The sequence below is a fragment of the Rhineura floridana genome, chromosome 1, assembly GCF_030035675.1.
Source record: "Rhineura floridana isolate rRhiFlo1 chromosome 1, rRhiFlo1.hap2, whole genome shotgun sequence".
Classification (NCBI taxonomy): Eukaryota; Metazoa; Chordata; class Lepidosauria; order Squamata; family Rhineuridae; genus Rhineura; species Rhineura floridana.
The window spans coordinates 289047399-289065710 of NC_084480.1; the positions used below are offsets into that span (position 1 = coordinate 289047399).

Here is an 18312-nt window from a genome sequence, read left to right on the forward strand (position 1 = left end):
GAAGCCAGAGAGAAAGCAAAGGAGGTGATAAGGGCTGAAGGAGGATTTGCGGGCGAAAGAGGGGCAGTCGCAAGAAGCAGGAGGAGGCGGGAAGCCAAGGCGCCGCCTCCTGCCGCTCTCCCGCGTCTGGCCGGAGGCTGGAGAAGGCAGGCAAGAGGCGATGCTGTTCTTGCCGTGCCGCTGGCCGCGGTGCTGGCGCTGAGGGGGCCTGGGGGAGCGCTGGGGGGTAGTGGGGTGGGGCGGCAGGATGGGCTGCGGCGGAAGCCGAGCCGATGCTATCGAGCCGCGCTACTACGAGAGCTGGACGCGGGAGACCGAGTCTACTTGGCTAACCAACACCGACGCCGAGCCCCAGCAGCCGCTTCCCGCCGTCGGCCCAGAGAACGGCAACGCAGAGGTTGGCCTAAGGGACCCGGGTGAGTAGAGCCTGGGCTTTGGCGGGGAAGAGAGGCAGCCCGGGCCCCTCCTGCCTCAGCCTGTCTTCCTCATTCGAGCTCCAAAATCGAAGCTTTCGCTAAATTCTGACTGGAACCCGTGTTCTTTATAGCCAGGAGGGCCACTTAACAAGTTGAGAATGCACAAGCTCTTTAGCTTTAAATGTTAAGTTATGTAGTCTGAACACTCTCCATGTCGAAACTGCTTTAATACACTCAGATATGCCTGCAGAATGAATCCTTCTGCCTTCTTACAGGATTGCACTGCAAACCCTTACCTGCAGTCCTGTATAATACTTGGGACAGAAGTAAGACACAGTCAGTCGAGGAACGGCTTCTTTCTTTTTGGGCCATTCTTGTTCTCGTGAGAATTTTGATTTAAAAGGAATGATTGTTAAAACATTTCCTCCCTGCAACTTAAAATGTCTGCATAGTAATATACATCTTTATCTAACTTGCATCTACATCTCACACTAGTATTCTGGGATTTTTGGTGTAAAACCCTATCAGCATCTATTCAAAAGCAAGGATATGGGACGCTGGTGTAAAACTACAGAAGATCCGGGAAGGATCTTTTCTGTTCTTGTAAAGAGAGGCTCTTCAGTATTCAACAAATCGGGCTGCTGCTGCTATTAGTATGTGATAAAGAGCTATTGCAGTTACAGTTCTATATATCCTGCGTTTTACCAGTTTGTGTCAGGTAGTAAGTGGCCAAGGATTTACAGTTTCACAGTTGAGAGGGCTATGAATAAAACAGGGTGTCACAGATTTGGATGATCCATCTGTTGAAGCAACCTCTCTGATTTATGATTCTGCAGATTCAGAGTTGTGCCTTTAGTCAAGCTAGCAATTCATTGTTGCTCATAGAGGCAGTATTCATGATTGAACGTTACACATTTCAGTTACAAATATATTAACTTGATTCTATGGTCTCTGTCCAGTTAAAATGGATGCTGCTGTGTCTTCTGCTTACAAGGATAGAAGGTAGTCCTATGTTTGACCAGCATCACCATATTCATTAAGCAACAGAGAAAAATACAAATACTGAAATTAAAACACTCCCTGTAGCATGCACTGTGTAACTTCTGCACCAATTATGGCATTGTACCCAAGTCAACTCCCCTAGCAGCTGCTTACTGAAAACATCAATAGGGATGCCTCATAATCTCTGCAGGGTTGCTAGAACTCTTCTAGACCATGACCAGTGAGAGCCTCACAGATGTAGAAGATTTGCTCTGTTTGCAGTACTAATGTCGCAGGCCAGGGGTTTGTAATATTAGAGTTCAAATGTTGTTTCTTTCTTGGTGTTTTTCCTCTCAACTAACACCAGACAGCATTTTCAATACAGTTCAAAACGGACATACGATTGTCTAAATCTGGGAAATTTTGCAATCGAAACATTTGGAGGATTTGAGGAGGGTGGGATGGAAATCTTAAGATGACTTTTTCACATGCTTTTGACAATCGCTACTGAGGTGCTGCTGTGTGATGTATATGTTGTAGTTATTAAGTATTTTTGGTTTTATTGAACCAGTATATTTTATGAAGGTGTTGTTACCCACCCTCGTGTCTTTGATTAAGGGTGGGATATACATGTTTTAAATAAATATATAATAAATAAGACTACAAGAGTGAGATCAAAGCAAGGAAACGTGGCTCTGATGGAGCGGTTGGTAGAATTGCATTAGGGATTGGGAGATGTGTGTTAAAGACATGCCGAATTCTTCACCCGTTCAGTACATAGGTTAGAGGCTATGGAACCTGGGGTGTTACTTTTTTATTAATTAATATGGAACAGAAGAGTATGAATTTTGGTATATGGTATGTATGCCTTGATAATGTATGCCTTTGGATACAAGTATGCCTGTTGATTGCAGTGCTACCTAGGAGGACCAACCTCCCTGCCTATCTTAGGTGTGTGTGTTGCCTTTTACAGAGGTTGATTCTGCCACCCCAGTCAACCCACTTTGAATGTGCACGTGATAACTAGTTTTATAGAGGTGTATCTATAATAGATTGTGTAGCTCTTTATGCACAGCTAATCCTGCCGATCTGAATATTTGGTAGAATCCCTTGCCATGCAAATTCAGACCCAGGGAAAGGAGCCTTCAAAATAATTTTGTGAATTAGCTCTTTGAACAAAATGTGGTTATGATCACAGTCATTTATTTTTTGGAACAACCAAAATGCTAGTACACTTCTCCATCTACTGAGAAAACTTCCTTTGCTGTTGCTAACTAGGACTAAGCTATATTTACATGGGAAATCTGTGGGTTTGATGTTTTGTGAAATGCAGGAGTAGAGGATTGCCAGTTTGCTTGTAGCAGTAGCTCTTCCCCACATGCCGTTTTTCTAACTGAAATCCCAGTGCTGCAGCTGCAAGCAAATGGGCAGTTTACCCCCACTTACATTTCAGTAATGCAAAACATGCAAGTTGGCATTAACAAAGCTCTCCTTTAAACTGGCCCTCAAAATGAATTCATAATTTTGTTTTCTCAACATTGCCATTTTATATTGGTACACAATATATGTACCACCTCTGAAAATGTATTAATCTTATAAAACATACAAATGTAACATAGAACAATACAATATGTAGTATGTATTAACAAACAAAGAAGAGTAGTGGGTATGTAATTGTATTACATCATATCAGTTTGTTTGCTATTATTTAAGACTTATTTTCTTTATCTTTACAGTGCCATCTTATACAGTCATTCCATAAGAGTCCATGTGTTGATGGTGGTTACCCGCTGTGTTCTTTTTGTGTTTCATTCTTAATAAAATTAAACCATACTGCCTGAAATCTCTCTTTTGTCTTCTTTAAATTCTTCCTGTCCTTTACTTTTTGTGTTAGTTTCGCCATCAGGGCTATGGACCATATTTGCTGGTACTATTCAGATGTCAAGTTGTCCCCCAAGACTTTATATTTTCTAGCTATCGTCAAACAACTTACAATTTTTTAATAATATATTTGAATTCAGTTAGATTCTTTGTTTCTTAGTATACAGTTGTTAAGATGCAGCAGAAGTTAACCTTTTGGCAAGTTCTATTGTAAGTAGGAGGCAGTTTAATCGTATACAGTAGGTGAAATTAGAGAGACGTGAAAATGCCTAAATATGGCTGGATCTTGTCCAATATTAATATTTGTTGTCCGCTGCTAATCTATTCTTTTCTGCTCTGTGTTTTTTTCTTCCTCATATTCCTTTGATTTGAAATTTTCTTTTTATTTGAATTTTCAAACTGCAGCAGAGGGTCAGTATTTTAACCATGGCTTTTGCTACAGTAAACTGAAAAGAATTATGGCTATAAACAGGATTTTGAAATACAGAAAGTGTAAGAAAATTGACCTTTCCACAAAGAGTATAGCAGAAGTTAATATACTTGGTAGCAAGCTACATGCTTAAATCCACAATGGAACTGTTTACCTGTACCAAACAATTCAGTTTGGTGAAGAAGAAATGTAAGTCATCTGGGGTGGGTAGTATAGAAAGGCAAAGGCTTTAAAAGACCAACAAGGGTGCTGTATTTTGTGTGAGCAGTCTTTAAAAAGGGTGAGAAAAAGCAATTTAGCAGTAGTTCAACTTGTTCCTAAAAGTTTCCATTGAAAGAGAATGTAGCTTGAAATCTTCCTTTCACAGGCTTTTAAACCTAGGAAAAATATGTACTGCTGTTTTGAAAGCAATCTTGTCACTCTAGTTGCTTCATTAACTTCATCTGGAGAAGCGATAAGAACAAAACCATTCAATTGAAAGAGGCTTTGTATGATCCAAAGTATTGTTGACAGTTGGGATAACTTTTCATAGGCCAGAGATTTGCAATCTCCAGAATCATAACCCTTTTACAGATATTTAGTTGCTATATAGGATCCATATTTTTTTCCTGAAAGTACTCTTCCATTGTAGGAGTATATTTTTCTCAGTGTTCAAACAACATTTTGGTATGGATATGCATTTTTTTTATCTAGCACTTCTAATGCTGTTCCAAGTGCTAAGTGGACAAATGTGGTTTTGAAGAGCCATGGACACCTGTTGCATTGTGCTTATAACATTACCCGTAGGCAATGACATTTATGCATGCTCTATCTTGGAAACGTTTTACTTGTTCATCTTCTGTTTTTAAGGAGGTGGGAGAATGCTGTGTACTCTTTGCTGTACTACCACAGTACTGGAGTGCTTATCCAGCAGCACACAAATAATAAAACATCTAAGAATAATTCCAATACAGATGCAGATTGGGAAAGATCTCTACTTAGAAGGCTTGTTGGAAGAGAAAGTTCTTCAGTAGGTGCTGAAAAGACAACAGAGATGGCAACTGTCTAATGTTTAACGAGGGAATTCCAAATGGTAGGTGCCACAACAGTAAAGGCCCAATATGCACCTCCTGACAAGAAGGTATCTGCAGAAGGCCCTTACTTGCAAAGCTCAGTGATCGATAGGGTATATAAGGGGTGAGATTATCTTTCAGGTATCCTGGCCCCAAGCTGTATAGAGTTTTATACACCAAAGTCAGCTCTGTATGTTATTCAGAGTAAATAATAGTATAGTTTATGAGGATGTCACATGTCTCTGATAATCTACTCCTAAACTGCTTGGCACCACTTTTAGAACTGGAAACACACAAACTGATGTAAATTTGTTTATCTAATGAAAGGCTATCTGAGCCTTTGAAATCTGAAGCAAAACTTTAAGATGTTCATAAGGTTTAACTTTTTACATAACTGTTGAGGCTTTCAAATTTAATTCTCACTCATCAGTTGTTATTATTATTTATTACATTTGTATACCACTCCATAGCCGAAGCTCTCTGGGCAGTTTACAACAATTAAAAACATTAAAAACAAATATACAAATTTAAAAACACTTAAAAAAAAAATTAAAAAACATGCTAAAATGCCTGGGAGAAGAGGAAAGTCTTGACCTGGCGCCGAAAAGATAACAGTGTTGGTGCCAGGTGCACCTCGTCAGGGAGATCATTCCATAATTTGGGGGCTACCACTGAGAAAGCCCTCTCGTTGCCAGCTCTGAGCTTCCCTCGGAGTAGGCACCTAGAGGAGGGCCTTGGATGTTGAGCGTAGTGTATGTGTGGGTTCGTGTCGGGAGAGGCGTTCCATCAGGTATTGTGGTCCCAAGCCGTGTAAGACTTTATCAGTTAAAACCAGCACTTTGAATCGAGCTTGGAAACATACAGGCAGCCAATGCAAGCGGGCCAGAATCAGTTTTATATGTTCGAACTGTCTGGTCCCTGTTACCAATCTGGCCACTGCATTTTGCACAAGCTGCAGTTTCTGAACTGTCTTCAAAGGCAGCCCCACGTAGAGTGCATTGCAGTAATCTAACTTGGAGGTTACAAGAGCATGGACAACTGAAGCCAGGTTATCCCTGTCCAGATAGCAGTGGACATAACAGTTCATGTGTGTGAAACTAAAGAACAAAGTATTTATTTTGAAGAAGACAACTGTATAGAACAGAAAACGTTAATTTTTAAAACTATCTTATAGCATGAAATGAGTGACAAAAATTAATGAGGTAGGTGACACAAAGCCTTATTAGCTGATTCAGTCCTATGGTGCGATATTTCTGTTAAAAAAACTGACAGGATATGAGAATTATGCCAACAGGAGAGATTCATCACTAAATGTAATTGTTTATTCAGAATAAGTGCACATTAATTTTTGGGACAACTATCTAGCAATCCAGTAACTAAAATCTTTTGAAGATGTAGATTAGACTGATTTTCGTCTAGCTTCAAACATGTCCTTTTGTTTCTAAACATCAGTCAAGTTTTGTAGATGTTGTTAGGTGGCTACTGTGGGAAGCTGAAATTAGAGCTCCAAACACATTTTTCTTTTAAATTATTTATATACCATATTTTCCACACATTCATATGCTCAAAGGGTTTACAGAAAGTCAACAGGCTAACTATAAAAAGGTTGACAATTGTAAAAATAAACCCGATAACTACTATAAGCCACTTAGAGGGCTTTTGTTCTGGTAAGTGGTATATACATTTTGTTAAATCAATAACCAACAATAGTCCAATAACCATAGTTTGTAAACTGCCCAGAGAGCTTTGGCTATGAGGCGGTATATAAATGCAATGAATAAATAATAAAAATTGTGGTATCGCTACAATTTAGCAATAGGTCACTTAGGAAAATTCAAGATTAACACCAAACCTAATGACATCAGCACCTGGCAACTCCACCAACGTCTGTACCTAGACTCAAAAGGTGAGAACCCCCCCTCCACATACATGCACAGTTTTTCTGTCGCTGTCTCCCTATAAAAGCTCCAAGGACAGGAGGGTGAGGCATAGTGGATGAAAACAGCCATCCTCTGATGACGAACATGGTCTCTCACCTCTTGAGACTGGGATAAGGTGATGTGTAAATCAAATTATAAAAAATGTGCTGTGCATGCCTGCTATGCATTTCGCCTCTGTCTCCATGCAGCAGCAAAACGTTCCCGTCATGGCTTTATGGCAGCATGGCAACAAGCCACAATTATGTGGCACAGACTTGTCTGCATGGCAAACCCATACATGGAAGTCACTTGTGTGAATAATCAAATCTCTTGACAGAAGAGCAAAAAAGCTGAAAAGAGAACCCTGCTGGTACTCCAAGACTATTTGTTCCTGGACACATAAATAAATAAATAAATTTCACACCTTTTTTTGCTACTCACTTGTTTTGTTTTTTGCTCATTGAAGTTTCTTGCAGTGCATTCTTCCATAAAGCATGTTTTATTCATATGATTTGACATGTTTAACTACTATTTCATTTGCTTGGCTGAACCCTTTATATCACATCTGCATGGGTGCATCCTGTATTCTTGTTTGATTTTTAACACCAGAAACAGGACTGCATAATTATTTTCCTCTTCCCTGCATTGCAGATATGCAGGGGACTAGCAAGGCTCTGCTTTGATGGAGGGCCTTTCATCAGAAAGATTTTATTTGAGAATGTATCCAAAAAGGATCACAATCTTCCTGTGTATTCTTCTTGCTCTAGTTGTCAGCATATCGGTGTACACAAGTACAAATGCTATTTCGTTGGTGATTGAGCACATACAAAAAGGGTAAAATTGAAATTCACTTAAAAGGCAGTCATTTCATATTCTGTTTTATGGAGGATCAGGGTATGCCTGAGCTGTTCTCTTCCCTCCCCACCTTCTTTGCAGTGATGGTTGTTGACAAATCTGACATTTTCGGACTGGGTATGCATTTTTAAATGGATACATATGAAATATTTAGGCTGCATCTTTAACAGGAATTTCAGTCTGGATGCAACATGTCTACAAAATGGAAATATAGATGCAATATCTGGTCTCACGTGAGTTAGACTTCATTGATTACAACAACCAGTATCTCTTTCAAATACCAAGCAATGTTCCTGACCACTCCCTGGTTGACAGCTTAGACTGAAGAAGTACTCTGGGGCAGAAAAACAATCAGTTTTCTTGTTTCAGAGGGAGTAGCGTAAAGAGGTTGGCTGAATGTATTGAGCAGTCACTGTTATCTCCTGTCTGCTTCTGCAGCTGTTCTCAGCCACCTGACACAAAGTAATAATGCATCTGATTTCTCCTGAAGCATATATGTGATCAAGAAACAAACAAAAAACCCACTCCCACTAGTGTATTCTCTTTATTGACAGCTTTGTTTGGTTCTGCGTATGGGAGTTGAACCAACAGCATGTTTAACTGAGCTTGAGAAACACCATGTGAAAGGTGCATTATGGGGTAGACACTTATCACCATGATGAGTGACCCCAAAATTAATATATTTCATATCAGTAGTAGCATCGGTAATCATAATGCTTTGGTATTGGATTAGTAAAACTTTGCAGGGGCTGGAGACATATGCAAAACGTTCCTTAGGATATGATATAATGGTAGTATGGGGAATTTGGTTTACTGGCACTCTGAACAACATTCCATTGGCACAGTGGGCTATAGTTTCAGCAGTACAGTATACTGCTTCATTTTGCTTTTAATTATTCACAGATTTATAAATGATTTTGTTTTCAAACAAGTGGATTTAAAGTGAAGTCTTCAATGATCTGTGGATTGGGGTATTAATCCCACACTGGTTTAAGAACAAAGCAGCAGTTCTTTCTGAAATTCTCTCTTTCCAAATAGTATTGGGATGATGGGGCAGTAAGGGTGTTTCCTGTTCTATTCCTGTTCCAATGCCAGCAGGCTATATGCACGCAACTGCATGTAATTTTTACACATTCACCTGTAGAACAGATTATTGGTGCTGGTTTGCAGTAGTTTTTAAAAAGTGGAACAAGTTTTAAATGTTGAGAAACAATATTCATTAAACACCATCAGAATGGACGAAACAAACTGCATATGGTGCTTTCCCCTTGCTTCAAACATTGATGCAGAGTTATGTCACATTTCTCTCTCTTTCTGTCTTGTTAATGTTAGAATGGCAGGCACACACTCAAAGGTCATCTATTTATTTCATTTATTTATCATTTGATTTATATCCCGCCCTTCCTCCCAGCAGGAGGCCAGGGCAGCAAACAAAAGCACTAAAAACACTTTAAAACAGCCTGTCAGCTGATGGACAAGTGGGCATGGTTGGAAGGGAGTGCCTTTGCAGGCCAACTTGGACCCCCTAGTGGGCTGAGATTTGCCTGCAAGCTGGAGGTTCCCCATTCCTGATCTAGATCTCCTTCCCCCTTCCTGCTTTCTGCAGTTCTTGTCCAAGCAAAGATATTCAAGGTAATTATTTTTTTCTAACATGCTGTTCTCAGATGCAGGGAAACTCAGGAGTACCCTTAGAAAATAGCCTGGGGTGCATGCTAGCAATAATTTGTCATGAGGGCTCTTATTGGGCTGAGATTAGAATAGTAATTTTCAGTGCGAGAGACAATCCTAGCTACATGACACATGATTACATGACACATGATAACCGAGTGTGCATCTTCTTTCTGCAGTAAAACCACATGAAAACAAGCTGACCTGTAGTAATAATGTTCTTCATCCCTACCATTGGCGGCTGAGTTGCCCTTGTGTGTATCTAAACACTGCCTGTTTTGTACTTGTGTTCTTGCACTGCAGTATATTCCAGTTAAATTTGCCTAGGACTGGTTTTGTTTGTTTTTGACACATTTGCTTGCAGCATATTTGTTTTGTATTATCACCTGTATTCCTGTCTTTTTTTTAAAAAAATAGATGTTTTTAAAGCTTTTAAAGATGTTTTGTTTTAATAAGTTTTTAACGGTTGTTTTGTTTTAATATATTTTAAAGTCTGTTTTTATGATGTGTTTTTAGTGCTTTTGTTTGCCGCCCTGGGCTCCTACTGGGAGAAGAGGCAGGATATAAATCTAATAAATAATAATAATGTGTTCTCTTAGCTGTAAGGCTGAGCACTTTCATATTTTCCAGCATAATTCTGAAAACTCATACTTGAACATTCTTGTTAAAGATATGGCAACTTTACCTGCTAATATCAAAATAATCTTGTGCTACTTTCCTTTTATATCTAATATTCATGACAAGTGCTTGAATTAACATCTGTTGCTGATGGAGAGGACATATGTATGTACATATGTTACTGTATAGTTTAAATATATATATTTATTGTATTCTTAGAAAATTTGAATATCAAAAGCTAATGTACATAGTGCTATTGCTTAAAGATTTCAAAGTACACTTTTTAAAAACAAGGAAGATATATCATAGATCATATTATTGTATGGGCACATAAGGATGTGTTTGTCTCTGAACTTTGCTTACTTATCACTGCTATAAGTAACCAAGCAGTACTCTAAACAAATAATAGTTTTGCTGTATTAGAGAAATTGTCACAACATTCCTAGGTTTTCAATATGGTCAGTATAATCAGCACACTTAGTTCAGATGGCATACTGGGTTTTTTACATTATACAAAGCGCCTGTACACACTAAGAATGGGGAACACCATTATGAATGCTGGGCACGTTTATATCCAAGGGATCTGTGTAAAAGTCAAATCAAGTAGTATTAATCTGACCCTTGAAAAACACATAGGGAGACTTGAACAGTACTACTGAGCCAACTGAATGGCACAGATTTTGGAGAAAATAGCCATTTAAGTCTATATCATTAAAAATAAAAGAAAATAGTATAAATATACTACACAGGTGGCATTACATACCTCTGGTATGTTATAAAATAAATCCACAGTCAAACCTATTACGTTGGAGAGGTTGCCAGCAATTGGGTTTGCTGGCTGAGCTGTGAAAAGGTCTAAGGTTTTTGGAGTTTAAAAGCAGACAAAGTAAGTCTTAATAGGGATGGGGGAGAACTTCAATTCAGATCACATTTAAAGCTGAATATATTGAATTTACACTTTCCAATACTAAAACACAACCATCCTTTGAAAGTCACATTTATCCAAATATTGCAATGCAGTTCTCCAACCAATGTTTACAGCAGTGCATGTATTAGGGGAAGGTGTCCATAAACATGAATATAATAGTGAAAATAACATACAAAATGATATTTGGAGAAATGTCTTAAATATGTGCATTAATCAAAACTGCATATAAAATCCACACTAAAATGCTGGTGTATTTTCATGAGGATTAAAAGAAGAAATTCTAAAATTGCTGCAGAATGTGGAGAACTGAATTTCATTTTGGAAAAATGGGAGAAATTTACAATATTATTACAGGTTAAACTATTCTTGTGATCCCAGGTTAACAACACTGAACTTGTTTACTGAAGATTTAAAGGACTTATTGTTAAAAAAATAATAATCTTTTTGATGGTAGCTGCCAGACAAGTTTTAACTCAAAACTGGTAGGCAGCTGCTAATTTGACACTGGAGACATTGTATGAGAAGATCTAGACCATTGCACTCATGGAAAAACTGCCTAAGGAACTTAAGGCTCTAAAAAATACACCATAGATGCTTTTAGGAAACATGGTAGACTTTTATCCAAGACGTCATAAACAACAACATGAAAAGGTCACCACTGTCAACACATGGCAATCTCTGGAGTAATCTGTTGAGATAATGAACATTATATTAACTAACGCCTACAATTGACCACAACATTTACACATGATTTGTTAAATAATTTACCTCTTTGTGAATGATATGTACACATGGAATGACTGTGGGGGAGGGGGAGAAGGGGGTTCTTTTGAGTATGATTGTTTATTTGTATTTACTATTGAAAATACACAAAAACTAGGGGGGGGAGGAAGAAAAGCACATAGAGCTGAAAGAGTGAGAGAGTGTCACTCTTCCAAATTCTTCCTTCAGTTCCATGTACATTTCAAGGGAGAAAAAGAAAACAATCCTCCCCACCTCATGATGAAGGGGGAAGTGAGTAGAGTGATGGGGGAGAGGTCTCAGATGTGGATGCCAGTGGAAGATCTCAAGGGTAGCATGGTGCCCACCAGCGCCACAATGGCAACCCCTTCTTTAACCAAACCATCGAGGCTTTCCACAGAAATTTTCAGATGGTTTCGCCTGCTGTCCGTGACAAGCCCCAAGCAATAATGTTGTTTCAGTGAGAAGTGCCATATGATAAAAGAAGGAATTTTAAAGCAGCTCTTGCCAACTATGGTATCATGTATCTCTTATCTCTTAGGGAGAAGAGCAGTTGTGAGGGAGAGCCTGAGCAAACAGATGGGAAGGAAAGAGTTACACTGGCCCTTTCTTCCTTCTAGTTCTTCACTGCCTGCAGCTATTTTGCCTGAAAAAAGAAATCTGTGAGAATAAATTGCATCACTACACTAATTTCTGCCCTCAGGAGGGCAGGAAGGATTTTACAGCAAAAGTTCATGGAAATAGAAGAAGGGCTGCATGGGATGTTCTGAGCCGTGCTCCATATTTTTCCACGGCAATATGGCTGCACTAAAGGGGGGAAACAAGCAGGACATAAACTGTCAGCTATAATATTCAATAAAATTACTATTTATATTTTAAAAGGAACAGAACAGAAGAAATTGTCAGTGTTCTGCTTTTGTTTTTAAAGGCATGTCTGCTTTACTTTGCTCATATCTCCTTGAATAATAATTCAGAATCTCATGCTTTTAACATGATCTATGTTCACCAGAATTTTCCTATGGACTGTGCCTTTGTGGAAATAATTAGAAGACATTTACCCCCTGTTGGCTTGTGCCCCTTTTTGCATAAGGAATGGTATCAGTCTCTGTTTTGAGGATTGGGGAACAGGGATGTGCCAATGTAAAAGCATATATCCTATGGTAATGTGGCATATAAACTAATTCTGTGAAATTGACTATAATTTTGACTATAATTTTCCTTTAATTTGAAAAAGGCATAGGACACCGATAAATGTTTTGACTTAACAGTATGCAATTTTGTGTGTTCTTAGGAATTTTAGAAGATAGCAAATCAACTCAGACCTGTACCGGAAAGTCCTCAGCTGCAAGTGGAATAGGTAGTGCTGAAAAGAGAACTCACTGTGGTACACAGTGTACAAAATTGTCAATTCACACTACTGGAACTTCGGCACAGAAACAACAAAATGGCTTTAGGACCACAGAGGTAGGTATAGAAGTATGTTCTGTGTGACAGAGTGCACACTTGGTATCCTCTTGAAGCTGAGCCAACCCTGTTTCTTCTTTTTCAAGAAGCTAAACAGTACTCACAGTGCTATTGATAATAAAGTGCTATTATAATAGACATACCTTCTTGACTATAAAACTGGTGTTTCTTTTTTGTTGTCACAATGAATACATTTCTCATGTTGCAAAGCACAAAATCATAACACTTGGGAATAATGGCATGTGTTGCCTAATTGTTTTAAAGAAGGATCAACTGAGTATATTATTCCTGCTTTACTGGAGTGACTGTTGTTTAGAAAGCCAGTCATGAACTCCTTGAATAGATGTTTCACGCAGTGCAGCATCTCTCATTTTGCCTACTGAATGTTCCTGTCCCACCAGTGAGCTTGCCCCATAATCCATAAAAATCCATCTAGTGTGTCTGTGGAGGGGGAAAAAAGATTAATCCATTGTAGGACTTACTTTGTGGTAACAAAGCATTGGAGAAGAGGAGTGCATAACCACTAATGCATGACACAACAGTGGATCATGCAGCAGTCAGAGCTATAGTATTAATAGTAATAAACCTCCAGACTCTGGCTTGATACTTCTAGTTGGATGTGCTGTTGATGGGAAATTGACAATGGTTTCAGTCTCACTTTTGTGAAGAAAAGCGACTAAGAAATTTAATAAATAAATAAAATAATAAACATGGGAATGCACAGCTTCCAACCATTTTTTTAAAAATCTTCAAAGTGGTGCAGAAATGGGAGAGAGAATATTCAGAAAGAATGCCTTCGTATGAGGTGTGGGAAGAACAACAGAAGTATGAGAAATTTCTTTCCACCTAACATACTTATAATAATAATAATAATAAAATTTTATTTGTTAGTCGCCTATCTGTCTGAATTAACGGACACTCTAGGCGACTCACAACAATAATTAAAATACAATATAATCAAAACACAATCATCAATTAATCCAACATCAAAACATCAATTAAAACATCAAAATTACTACTCCACCCCCAAGTTCCTATAGGCCTGCCTGAATAGCCAGGTCTTTAAAGCTCGGCAAAAATTCGACAGGGAGGAGGCATGTCGAAGGTCTTAAGGGAGAGAGTTCCAGAGGGTGGGGACTACAATCGAGAACGCCCTCTCTCTGGTCCACACCAGCCTAGCTGTTTTGACTGGTGGGACCGAGAGGAGGTCCTGTGTGGCTGATCTTGTAAGGCGGCCCAATTGGTGATAGTGGAGGTGGTCCTTCAGATAAACATCCTTTAGATAAACATACAGATCATATGCAAAAGGAGGAAACATTTGTCTTCTGTGGGCAGAATATCACTTTCTGTAAGTGACCTATATTCTTCCACCTGCCCTGAAAGCATGGGGAGAAGTAGTGTGAGACAACTAGTAAGATGATAGTGTGCTATGAAAAAGGAGGATATTTTGCAGTTCATGAACTAAGGGTGATGGTACATGAGATTACAACAAGATTCCTTTTTGCATTATTCAGATTAATAGAAAAGCTATCATACACAGAAACAATAATATCTGTGAATGGTAATGCATTTTTAATCTTCCTCTCTTGATCACGGGTAACTAGCTACTTGGTTCTTTCACACAGTTTAATATCCATCTCTGCTGATAAGAGAAACAAGAAATCAAACTAGGCAGTTTCCCCTGCCCCCCCCCACTTTAGTCCAATTATCCATTATGTTCAAGTCTTTGTTTTCCCCCCTCCTTGCTAGGGAGATAGCAGTAGCTGGGTTGCTTAATACTGCTGAATTGTCCTTCATTCACTTGATTCACCCTTTTGTGTAATAAGGCTACTAACAGTGCAATCCTCTTTGTTTACTTAAAAATAAGTACCTTTGAGCTCAGTGGGGTTTTATTCCCAAGTAAGACTGCAGTCTAAAAGAAAGATTTCTCCAAACTGTTTCCAGGCACACTTAGGATGGAGTGGGATTTTAAATGTGATTGGGTTCCAAACCATTATTTTGGACTGAAAAAGACATGGACTATAGAATACATTTGCCTTGCATGGAGGTGGAGGTGGTGCTAACCAGACCGGAACCAAGTGAGTCTCACTGAAAACTCTCCCAAAAATACTGTTTGCTTCTGAAGGTGCCATTTCAGCATCTTCTATAACCCTCTTTCTGTCATTTTTACCCCAGGCATCTTTCTTCCAATATTAAACCTTTTCCTCATAGGGAAAGTCCTCCAACCTCTTGATAATTTTGGTTGTCCCTTTTTTCTGCACCTTTTCCTGTTCCACAATATTCTTTTTGAGATGGGATGACCAAAATTGTAGCAGTCCATAAGTGTGGCAACATAAATGTATATAAAGGCATTATGATATTGGTCATTTTATTTTCAATCCCAATCTTAATTTCCAGGATGAAGCTTGCCTTTTTTCACAGTTGCAACAGACTGAATCATGTTTTAATTGAGCTAGCCAATGTTACCCCCAAGATATATTTCCTGTTATACGATGGGGTCTAAACTAGCAGAAATTATGTGAATCTAGGCATTTTTTTTACTCCACTGGGCATCATTTACACACATATATATATTGAACTTCATTAGTCATTGTCTTGTCCATTCACCCCATTTGTGGGAGAACCTTCTTGTCCATGTGGGTCTTTATCATCCTGAATATAAATTGATGTTATCTGCAAACATGTTTCTCCTCATCCCTGACTTTTGATCATTTATGAACACGTTCAATAACACCAGTCAGAGATTGCTTGTTTTCTTCCATTGTGAGAACTGTCCATTTACTTTACAAAACATATTCTAAGTGCCTTGCTTTAAACTAATTTACTGTACGCTCTTTTTAAACAGGCTAAATGGGACAACAAGAAAAAAGCCACAAAAGAAGTCACTATTAATTCCACCAAAACAATCAGACAAATTAATAACAGAAGAATTACAAAGAACTGTGTCAATTAAAAGAGCCAAAGGAGAATGTGAACGAATTCTGCAATATTTTGCTGCACTTTAACAGATTACTTAATGTGAAGAGCTCAAGGTGTTTTACTTTCAAAGTGAATGTGGTGGCTATCTGCTGCTGAGTGCCTTTGGAAAAACTGTCAACTCTCCTTGTTCTAAACTGCTGCCAACATTGAATGCTTGGACACTTCTTTTTGTTCTGTATTGCCATTCAGGTAAGGCTGGGCCAGCAATTAGCACATCTTGGCTTGGTGTTTTACATTGCCACTTAAGTAGTTTCACATAAAAATGTAAATCAAACTATTTCAGAAACATTCAAAAGTACCCTTTACAAATTGAATCTGTGACACCTGATTTTAGGTACATGGAAGTTGAGAGGTCATATAATCATTCTGTGGTTGTCACTTAGCTCAATTCAGTTTGCACATTTAATACTTAGCATCCTAATCCTAAAGATGTTCAGTACAATGACTGTGTAATATGGACTGGCATCTTTTGTTTTATACCCCAGTGGCATGCTGGGTAAGCCATGTAATCACAGCCTGATTTGCTATACCGTGTGAGAACTACTACAGATCAGATGACCAAGGTTTCTGTCAGCAGAGATAAATTTTATGGTAGCTGAAATACACATAAGGGCATTGTACCCCAATTTTGTCCACATCTGTGCCACGTAGTACCTTTGCACTGTATTGCAATTATAATCTGGCTATGAAGCCTGCTGTTTCTGCAGTTTAATCTTCTTGACCTAGCCTACCAATTTGACAGGAATGCCGAACATGCCCCCACCACACTCATCAGATCAATAATCTATGTGTTGGGAGGGTAGAAAATTGGGGCACAGAACTGGTGGGCCCCCGCTGTTAAAAGCTTGCTGGGCTGGATCTGGTCTGTGGGCTGGGAGTTCACTTCTCCTGCTGTAATGGAATTGATCCATTGAGTTGATACAATATGGTGTCATATAAGAGGCACAACTCAACCACTCATTACGTTAAGCATGGCTAACGTTGGCCCTTCAAATGCTATTGGACTACAGTTCCCATCATCCATTATGTTGGCTGGCGCTGATGGGAGCTGGGTTTCTAACAATATCTGGAGACCCACAGGTCAACCACCCCTGCATTAGGTTATTACATACCACATTGCTGGTACAAGAGGTTGTGCTAGTGAACCATAAAGCCTTCACACCAATACCTTTTGATAATACGTTGTCTAACAGAAAGTGTAAATTCAGCAGTGCCCGTTCATAATTGAAAACATGCTATTATATTGTAGTAGAACTGTAAAATGCATAATGTGCTTTTACTTGACTTGTAACAACTAATGTGCAACATCCTTAAGGACTTAATTTCAAGGGGCACTGTTGATAGTCTCAACTGGAAGTGGATAATTTCAACAGCAAACCATACATGGCTGGCGGGGGGGAATCCTTTACATCAGGGGTGCGGAAGCTTTAGCCCTCCAGATGTTATTGGACTCCAACTTCCATCAGCCCCAGCCAGCATAGCCAATAGTCAGGGATTATGGGAGTGGCAGTCCAATAACTCTGGAGGGGCCACAGATCCCTCACTCCTGCTTTACATGGTGTCATTTCAAAATCTAAATTTTATACCTTTCCTCTAATTTCTCTAATCTTTTGGAATAGGGCTCTTGTTTTACCCTTTTTGTTGTCCTCTTCTATGTCTATACAGTACAATAACTATTGTAATAGTTCTCTTTGTCCCTACGTATTAGTCGCTGTATTATTGCATTTAGGGTTCTAATCATGTTTCTATTTTTACTTTTGCGTTCTTCCTCTCTTTAACCATTTTAAAACTTTAATCAGTCATCCATTGAGGCCTTTCTCTCTTTTTAACTAAAGTTATTGCCTTTTGCATTCTTCCGTGATACTATCTCTGACTTCAATTCATAGTTCTTCTGGTTCTCTATCAACTAAGTTTAAAGCCTCAAATCTATTCTTTATTTGATCTTTTCTCTTCTGGGATGTTATTTAAATTGTATTTTGGCATTATGATTGCTTTGTTCTTCTTCTTTAGCTTTACTCTGATTTTTGATATTACCAGTTCATGATCTGTACCGCAGTCTGCTCCTAGTCTTGTTTTTGCAGAAAATATGGAGCTTCTCCATCTTCTGCTACCAATTATATAATCAATTTGATTCCTATATTGACCATTGGATGATGTCCACAGGTACAGTCGATTGACTATTTAGGTCAATTTAATTTAATTTAGGTCATTAAGGTCAATGGACATTAAGTGCACATAACTGTGCACTGTCATTATGGCTAAGAACGTAAGAAGGGAGGAAGGGAGGGAAATAAATAAGTCCTGCTTGATCATTCCAAAGACTGATACAGTCTAGCATTCTGTCCTCACAGTGGTCAGCCACTTGCCTACAGGAAGCCTA

General features: G+C 38.8%; 1 protein-coding gene across 2 annotated transcripts; it reads left to right on the plus strand.

Moving 5' to 3' along the window:
* Positions 1-247: 247 nt before the first annotated feature.
* On the plus strand, positions 248-17161 carry BAALC (BAALC binder of MAP3K1 and KLF4). 2 transcript variants are annotated; one of them, XR_009760263.1, is made up of 4 exons: positions 248-416; positions 12781-12953; positions 14898-15031; positions 15799-15866. XR_009760263.1 is itself a non-coding variant. In XM_061607390.1 (3 exons), the coding sequence occupies exons 1-3, from the start codon at positions 248-250 to the stop codon at positions 15904-15906; spliced, it is 450 nt and encodes a 149-aa protein (XP_061463374.1). In that variant the 3' UTR covers positions 15907-17161. The 2 variants fall into 2 exon arrangements, 1 of the variants encoding a protein (XP_061463374.1); XM_061607390.1 differs by lacking the exon at positions 14898-15031 and having other exon boundaries at positions 15799-17161.
* Positions 17162-18312: the final 1151 nt, after the last annotated feature.